The 8,292-nt window shown below is 38.4% G+C and overlaps 1 protein-coding gene across 2 annotated transcripts in view; it reads right to left on the reverse strand.

Annotated features, from left to right (window-relative positions):
- Positions 1-788: 788 nt before the first annotated feature.
- The window catches only part of LOC115209780 (stAR-related lipid transfer protein 3-like), a 133,906-nt gene continuing 126,402 nt past the window's right edge, over positions 789-8,292 (reverse strand). For both annotated transcript variants that reach the window (XM_036500916.1, XM_029778297.2), the window contains exon 7: positions 789-1,499. In XM_036500916.1, the coding sequence (XP_036356809.1) occupies positions 1,392-1,499 (108 nt within the window). In that variant the 3' untranslated portion in view covers positions 789-1,391. The remainder of the gene's footprint in view (positions 1,500-8,292) is intronic.

Raw genomic sequence — 8,292 nt, forward strand, 5'->3', positions numbered from 1 at the left:
TTATGATTGCTGAAACGAAGGAACAGCATGCTTCCGGGAAATTCTGCTGTAGAAAACGACGGCCGAAACAGTTGTCATGCTTCAAACAGCTTGTAAGGACGCTGCCATGAGCAGAATACAAGTTTGCGAGTGGTTTCTATACTTTAGGAATGGCCACTTGTCGCTTGAAGATCAACCTCGTTCAGGGCAACCTTCGACCTCTCGAATGAATGAAAGCATCATAAAAGTTCATGATCTGATTTTGGAGGACTACCACTGAACAATTGATGAATTTTTTTATATGATTGCTGTGTCCTGGAGCTCCTGCTAACGTATTTTTTGAGCGAGGAATTGCGAATGGGAAGAGTTTCAGCAAAATTTGTGCCTCGCTTGCTCAGGGAAGATCAAAAGCAGTCACGACTGAATGCGTGTCGTGAACTGGATAAACAACTGGAAGTTGATCCGGACCTTTTTTCGAAGGTCGTCACTGTTGAGGAAATTTGCAGTTGTGGAAGAGATGAAGAAAAAAACGATGGATGCGTCACTTTGCAAGAGTTCCAGCATTGCTTCAAACAGTGGAAAACGCGTCTGGACTGATGCATTGCTTCAAATGGAAAAGACTTTGAAGCGATAAAAGTGTAAACGTGTAAAACTAAGTGAATAAAATGGCATTACAAAATTCTGGTTTCTTTTCGGTATTCCTCGTATCTAATGTATTATTGCGTCTTCTTCAAGACGCCAGGCCATCATTTGAAGGAAATTTGACAGCTTTTCCTAGCAAGGCGAGTATCTCTTATAGAGAATCTCACTTTTTTTCCCCTGTATATTTTTATTGTTTAACTTCAAGTCAATCCTGAAAACTTTTGAGGATAAATCGATCCATTCCTGAGTATCATATTTTTAGACATGGTATATCCAGACTTACATCTTCCAGTAAGTCTTTTTATTTTGAGCATTAGAAACAATAAGGGAAACTCTTTTCAGTTTATTATTCTGCAAGTTATTGCAGTCAGATATCCCTCAAATTACACCCAGCTACTAGGTGAATGTACAAGTTTATATGAATATAGTGTAAGTGAATGAAAACAAGCCATGGCGTCGTTATTCAGTCCGCAGTTCGATGGTGAACACAAGCCGTTTATTAAAATCAGACTATTATCTGATTTTTCTTGGGTAGATTCTTATCTTTCAGTGAGTAATGTCGGGAAAATCTTGGCAATTTAACCTAAATAATGCTAGTTATTTTTTATACTACACTCACTTGAACTTCGAAATTTCGTCTTCCAGTATTCTCATGAGACTATATCGAATCGATATTTGGAAATTTAATCATGTTTTCTTATTTTTTTTGTGGTGGAAATTTTTGAAGAATATTTTAAAGTTTATGTCAGTTTTAATCGCTGATCATGAAACTAACTTTTCCTCTTAGAAAGGTCATTGATGTGTTTTCGGAGTGGCTGCAGGTAACTTAGCATCACTTTTGGGGATAGTTGATCAATTAATTTCTGTGGTAAATTTCCCTGAAATGTAAGATAATGAGAAAATTACGATTTGAACGTATAACGTAATAAAATATACAAGTAAAGCAAACACAATATTGATTTCAGATAATAGGAATAAAGATCAAAATATTGAGAAGAAAACAAGAAAAGACAGAATTGCTGTAACTATGAAAGGTTTAAAATAATGTTTAGAAATATAAAAAGAGAACAAACATGTTAACATAGAATTTTCTGTTTTGTAAAGTATGTTGTCTGGTCCAGTGGAGCGGAATATTTAATAAAAACAACATGATCTAAGACAGTTTCAAATATCTAAGAGGATTTTAGTTTAAGTATGTGTGTGTTTGTGCTTGCGTGTATATATGTACGTATATATGTATGTTCGTGCGCATATATGTATGTATACATATATATGTTTCTATGTACATTTATATATATATATATATATATTGATTTTTGACTTGCGAAAATTTACGACACAACAATAAGAACATTATTTTGAAAGCTGTCCTCTCAAAGACAATATGATACTATTTGTTAAGAATACCGGTCAAACATACAACATAACCGTATATTATTAGGTTCGTTAGAAGGCAGACAAGTTGGTCTCGGTTCTAAAGCCTTCGAACTTAGTTCTACTCAATCAGGAATTGCCTAGAGCTAAACAACAACTTTATTTGAAAAGTAATGGTTCGTTGTATTTAGTTTCGTCTCTTTACGCTCTCGGTTCAAATCCTGTTATCATCGACTTGCTCTTCTATCCTTTCGGGTTAACTATTCAACATAACCTGTTTGTTTAACACATACGGACTTAGGTCTTTGTCAGAAATTTTCTTATTATTATTATTATTATTATTATTATTATATTATTATTATTATTATTATTATTCAGCAGTTTTATTTTTATAGCGTGCTTTCACTTCACTACCGAGCGCAGCTCTGTGAGACTTGGGGATGTGCTGTGATTTGTTGTGATGCTCTGATGATTACTGTATTGAAAGTGTTTTGCGTAGGATGTGTGCACTGCCTAGTAGTGCAATTTCTGTATGTTATATGTGTTTGTAAGTCCTGGTGTTTTTGTTATGTATTTGTCTGAATATCTTTTTATCATGCCTAATGCGCCTACTATGATAGGGATTGTTTCTGTTTTTAGATTCCACATTTGAGTTACCTCTATTTCCAGGTCTTTGTATTTTGAAAGTTTCTCCATTTCTTTTAGAGACACGTTGTCATCTGCTGGTATTGATACATCAATTAGAAAGCGTTATTATTATTATTATTATTATTATTATTATTATTATTATCATCATCAAGGCAGTGATCTGGCAAAGCCTTTAGCACATCAAACAAAAAGATTAGCGGACTTTCGTACCTCTTAACGTTCTGACTTCAAATACTGCCGAGTTCGAATGTGCTTTTCGTCCTTTCGAGATCCATGAAATAAACATCAATGAAGTACTGGGGTCGATGTAATAGACCAACTCCTCTTCCAACATTGCAGGTCTTCTGACTAATGTAGAAACTAATACTACTGCTGCTGCTGCGACTACTACTACTACTACTACCACCACCACCACACCACACCACCACAACACCAACACCACCACTACTACTAATACTACTACTACTACTACTACTACTACTGCTTAATTGCTAAGCTGACCAGTCATTAACTGACCGGACAAAATGCTTTGCAGCATTTCTTCTGGTTTTACACTCTGATTTTGAATTCCGCTGAGGTCGACTCTGTCATTCGTTCTTTCGGGGGTCAATGAAATAAGTACTTGTTGAGCACTGGAGTCGACTTCTATGTCGATAAAATAAAGCTATTGGTGAAGTATGAGGATCACTATAATCGACAAATTCCTTCCCGGTAAATTTTTGACCTTGAGACTATGTTAAAAACAATTATATAGAGCACTGGATTGGTATAATCCTTAGAGCAGTGGTCAAAATGCTTTGCGTTATTTAGTTATATAACTGAGTTCAAATCCAACAGAAGTCAAACATTATTTTTCTTTTTTCTGTGTCAATAAAAGAAAACAGCTAGTCAAGTTCTGGGGTCGATTAATTTGTTTAAACTCCTTCCTTTAAATTTCAATTACTGTTGCTAAGGCGGCGAGCTAGCAGAATCGTTAGCACGCCAGACAAAAATGCTGAGCGACATTTTGTCCGTCTGGATGTTCTGAGTTCAAATTCCGCCGAGGTCGACTTTCATTATTTCGGGGTCAGTAAAAATAAGTACTAGTTGAGTACTGGGGGTCATTATAATCCCCTCCTTCGAGCTTGCTGGCCTTGTGCCAAAATTTGAAACCATTATTAATGTTGTCTTTACTGTTAGTTTTTAATTCATTATTTTCTGTATGATTCCTTTCTTTAACGAAAAGCAACTCCATCTGCATTTAAAACATAATGTGTGTTCAGTAAATGTAATACGTATGTATTCAATGTAATATGTGCTTTGACAGTTAAGGAATTTTTGAGATGGATCAATTTCTGCTGAGATTACCGAGTCCATCATATCTAACACCCGACCGCAGAAGGACATTGTCCGACTCGCATTTGGCACTCTTTGGATAGGAAGACCTAAAACCAGCATCGATAAAGCCATCAGAATTTTCATCCAGTGGCGGATCCAAAACAACAAAATGGATTGTTGTAACTACTTAGTCACCAAGACGAATCCTCTATTTGAACAGAACTATGATCAAATGCATTCTAACCTTCCATCCATGGCTATCGCTGATTTTATTATATGTAGAGCTTCATTGTGAAGGCGCATGGCTTAGTGGATAGGATATTCAGTTCACGATCGTAAAGTCGTGAGTTCAATTCCCGGAAACGCGTTGTGTCCTTGAGCAAGACACTTTATTTCATGTTACTCCAGTCCACTCATCTGGTAAAAATGTGTAGTACCTGTATTTGAAAGGGCCAGCCTTGTCATACTCTGTGTCACATTGAATCTCCCTGAGAAATACGTTCAGGGTACACGTGTCTGTGGAGTACTCAGCCACTTGAACGTTAATTTCATAAGCAGGCTGTTCCGTTCATCAAATCAACTGGAACACTCGTCGTCTTAACTGAAGAAACACCAGAGCGACGAAATGCCAGTCTGATTTTGTCGCTATTTCTTGCACATCACGTTATCATGCAGAAGCTTCCTCGTTTGCCTTACAGAAAATAATCTCTGATATTTCCTTTATATTTTATACACCTGTACATCTTTGGATTTTTTGGATCTATAACTCTTCAGCTACAAGTTTATCATTTCCAGTGCGTTCTTTTTTTTTTTTTTTTTTTTTACAGAATTTACATAGGCGCAGGAGTGGCTGTGTGGTAAGTAGCTTGCTAACCAACCACATGGTTCCGGGTTCAGTCCCACTGCGTGGCATCTTGGGCAAGTGTCTTCTGCTATAGCCGCGGGCCGACCAATGCCTTGTGAGTGGATTTGGTAGACAGAAACTGAAAGAAGCCTGTCGTATATATGTATATATATATATATAAGTGTGTGTGTATATGTTTGTGTGTCTGTGTTTGTCCCCTTAGCATTGCTTGACAACCGATGCTGGTGTGTTTACGTCCACGTCACTTAGCGGTTCGGCAAAAGAGACCGATAGAATAAGTACTGGACTTACAAAGAATAAGTCCCGGGGTCGATTTGCTCGACTAAAGGCGGTGCTCCAGCATAGCCGCAGTCAAATGACTGAAACAAGTAAAAGAGTAAAGAGTAAAGAGAGTTGCTTCTCTTTTCAGTCACAAGATTTTAGATACATTTATTTTCATAACGTTATATTCGGATATGTAGAGTTAGGTTAATGTCCGTTGAGACTGTTTAAGCCAAAATGAGAATATTTATTTTATTACATTTTAATTTAATCTTGATTGTCTTTCACAGCAATATCTTATAGAAATTCCTTTGTCACTCTGCCAATGGAAGCTGGCATGCCTTTGAGTACCTTAATTATTTTGTCTCTTTCTAAGGATTTTATCATTTTTTTATAACAGCAGCTACATTTATAACAACGATTTTGCTAATGATGGTGATTATAATTTCCCATATCTTAAAGCTTGATGGGTTGTAGTAAATCGGGAAAGTGCTCGGACTTGCTCTGTTTAGTCCTGGTGCTTTTGACTTCTGAGTTCGAATACGGCTCGGGAGTGGCTGGAATATATTTCAAACTAATTTTATTTTAATTTGCCTCTTTTAACATGTGGGATGGAAGCACTCCGTCGGTTACGACGATGAGGGTTCCAGTTGATCCGAATCAACGGAACAGCCTGCTCGTGAAATTAACGTGTAAGTGGCTGAGCACTCCACAGATACGTGTACCCTTAACGTAGTTCTCGGGGATATTCAGCGTGACATAGAGAGTGACAAGGCCGGCCCTTTGAAATACAGGTACAACAGAAACAGGAAGTAAGAGTGAGAGAAAGTTGTGGTGAAAGAGTACAGCAGGGTTCACCACCATCCCCTGCCGGAGCTTCGTGGAGCTTTAGGTGTTTTCGCTCAATAAACACTCACAAGGCCCGGTCTGGGAATCGAAACCGCGATCCTATGACCGCGAGTCCGCTGCCCTAACCACTGGGCCATTGCGCCTCCACTTTAACATGTAACATTAAGCTAGGTTAGAATTATTGCAGTTGGCTGATACATTATATCACATTCAGTGTAGTCCATTTGATGATTTAGTGGGGGGTGAGAATTTTAATAGTAAATTATTCTTGAAGGTGTTGGATAGTAGAAATGGTAGGGTGCCGAACAAAATGTTGGCTGGTATTCATTTACTCTCTTTTACTCTTTTACTCTTTTACTTGTTTCAGTCATTTGACTGCGGCCATGCTGGAGCACCGCCTTCAATCGAGCAACTCGACCCCCGGACTTATTCTTTTGTAAGCCCAGTACTCATTCTATCTCTTTTGCCGAACCGCTAAGTAACGGGGGACATAAACACAACACCATCTATTGTCAAGCGATGTTGAGGGGGCAAACACACACACACAAACACACACATATATATATATATATACATATATACGACGGGCTTCTTTCAGTTTCCGTCAACCAAATCCACTCACAAGGCTTTGGTCGGCCCGAGGCTATAGTAGAAGACACTTGCCCAAGGTGCCATGCAGTGGGACTGAACCCGGATGCATGTGGCTGGTAAACAAGCTACTTACCACACAGCCACTCCCGCGCTTATTTATGTGAAGAGTTCACATATTGATGGAATAGACTCTGCCTTTCGGCATTCTGAGTTGATGAAGTAAGTATAACAATTCAAGTATTACTCTGTCTTTCATCCACTTATTAACCGAGTGCATTCTGTTTTCACCTCTATTCCATAACTGAGTGCAGTTTCATCTGTCCCCCTCTTCATAGCCGAGGGCAACACAGTCTGTCACCCACGCCACAACAAAGTACAACTCCGCCTGTCTCTGCTCCATAACCAAGTGTAGCTGTTTTTATCTTGTAGCTTACAACTGAATGCAGCTCAGTCAGCTTTCCACTTTATAACAAAGTGCAGCTACTTGATCATCTATAAGATGACCGAGTGCAACTCAATCTATGGGTAGTTGCATAGGTATGATGCTTGTTTGCCAACCGTATTGTCTTGGGGTTCAATCCCACGCTGCCGCACTTTGGACAAGTGTCTTGTACTATGACCCCAGAACAACCAAAGACTTGTGGATGGATTTTGTTAGCAGAAGCTGAAAGAAGCCCCTCATATATATATGTGTGTGTGTGTGTGTATGTGTGTGTGTGTGTGTGTGTGTGTGCGTGTGTGTGTGTGCGCGCACGTGTGTGCGTGTGTGTGTGTGTGTGTATGCAGTAATACCGCATTTTACGAGACACCGGGTTTACGAATTTTACTTTTCAAGCACAAGATCAGAGAGCAACAAAAAAAGGCTTCTTCTAAGCAAACAACTCTAGACATGCTTTTAAAAAGAAATCTACAAATCCGTCTACGAGTGCTTGTGAATCGGCGATCACGTCTACAAGTGATGTTGTGCGTGAGTCTAGCGCGAATGAAAGTGATTCAGAAAACGATTATAATAATATTTTTTATTATAAATGATCTTAACATTCTTTTTGCTTTACATAAAATATTCTTTACATTCTACTCTTGTTTTATTGCCATTTATTTACGAGTATTATAAATTTTCTAGGTAAAATATTTTTCTGGGAACGAATTATAATTTATAACATTGCTACTATCAGAAATTATTGCTCTGCTTTACGAGTTTTCGCTTTACAAGTGGTCTCCAGTAACAAATTAACATATATATCGAGGTATTATTGTATGTATAAATACATACACGTAGGTGAGTGTATCTATGTGAATGAGCCTTTGGATTTTGTACTGTACTTGTGCCCCTTCCCACCACTTCACAATCGGTGTTGATTTTGTTACGTCTCCGTATATCAGCGGTTCGGCAAACAATGATAGAATAAGTGCCAGGCATTAAAATGAGCACTGGGTCGATTTCTTCGACTAAAAAGCTTAAAGTCGCTATCCCACCAAGGCCTCAGTTCAATAAAGGAACTAAGTAAATAATATTGGCAAATGTACTAATATTTGTTAGAGAGGCGTAGGAGTGGCTGTGTGATAAGTAGCTTGCTTACCAACCACATGGTTCCTGGTTCAGTCCCACTGCGTGGCACCTTGGGCAAGTGTCATCAACTATAGCCTCGGGCGGACCAAAGCCTTGTGAGTGGATTTGGTAGACGGAAACTGAAAGAAGCCTGTCGTATATATGTATATATATATATATGTGTGTGTGTGTGTGTATGTGTGTGTGTGTGTGTTTA

This window comes from Octopus sinensis, linkage group LG3 (genome assembly GCF_006345805.1).
Source record: "Octopus sinensis linkage group LG3, ASM634580v1, whole genome shotgun sequence".
NCBI classification, from domain to species: domain Eukaryota; kingdom Metazoa; phylum Mollusca; class Cephalopoda; order Octopoda; family Octopodidae; genus Octopus; species Octopus sinensis.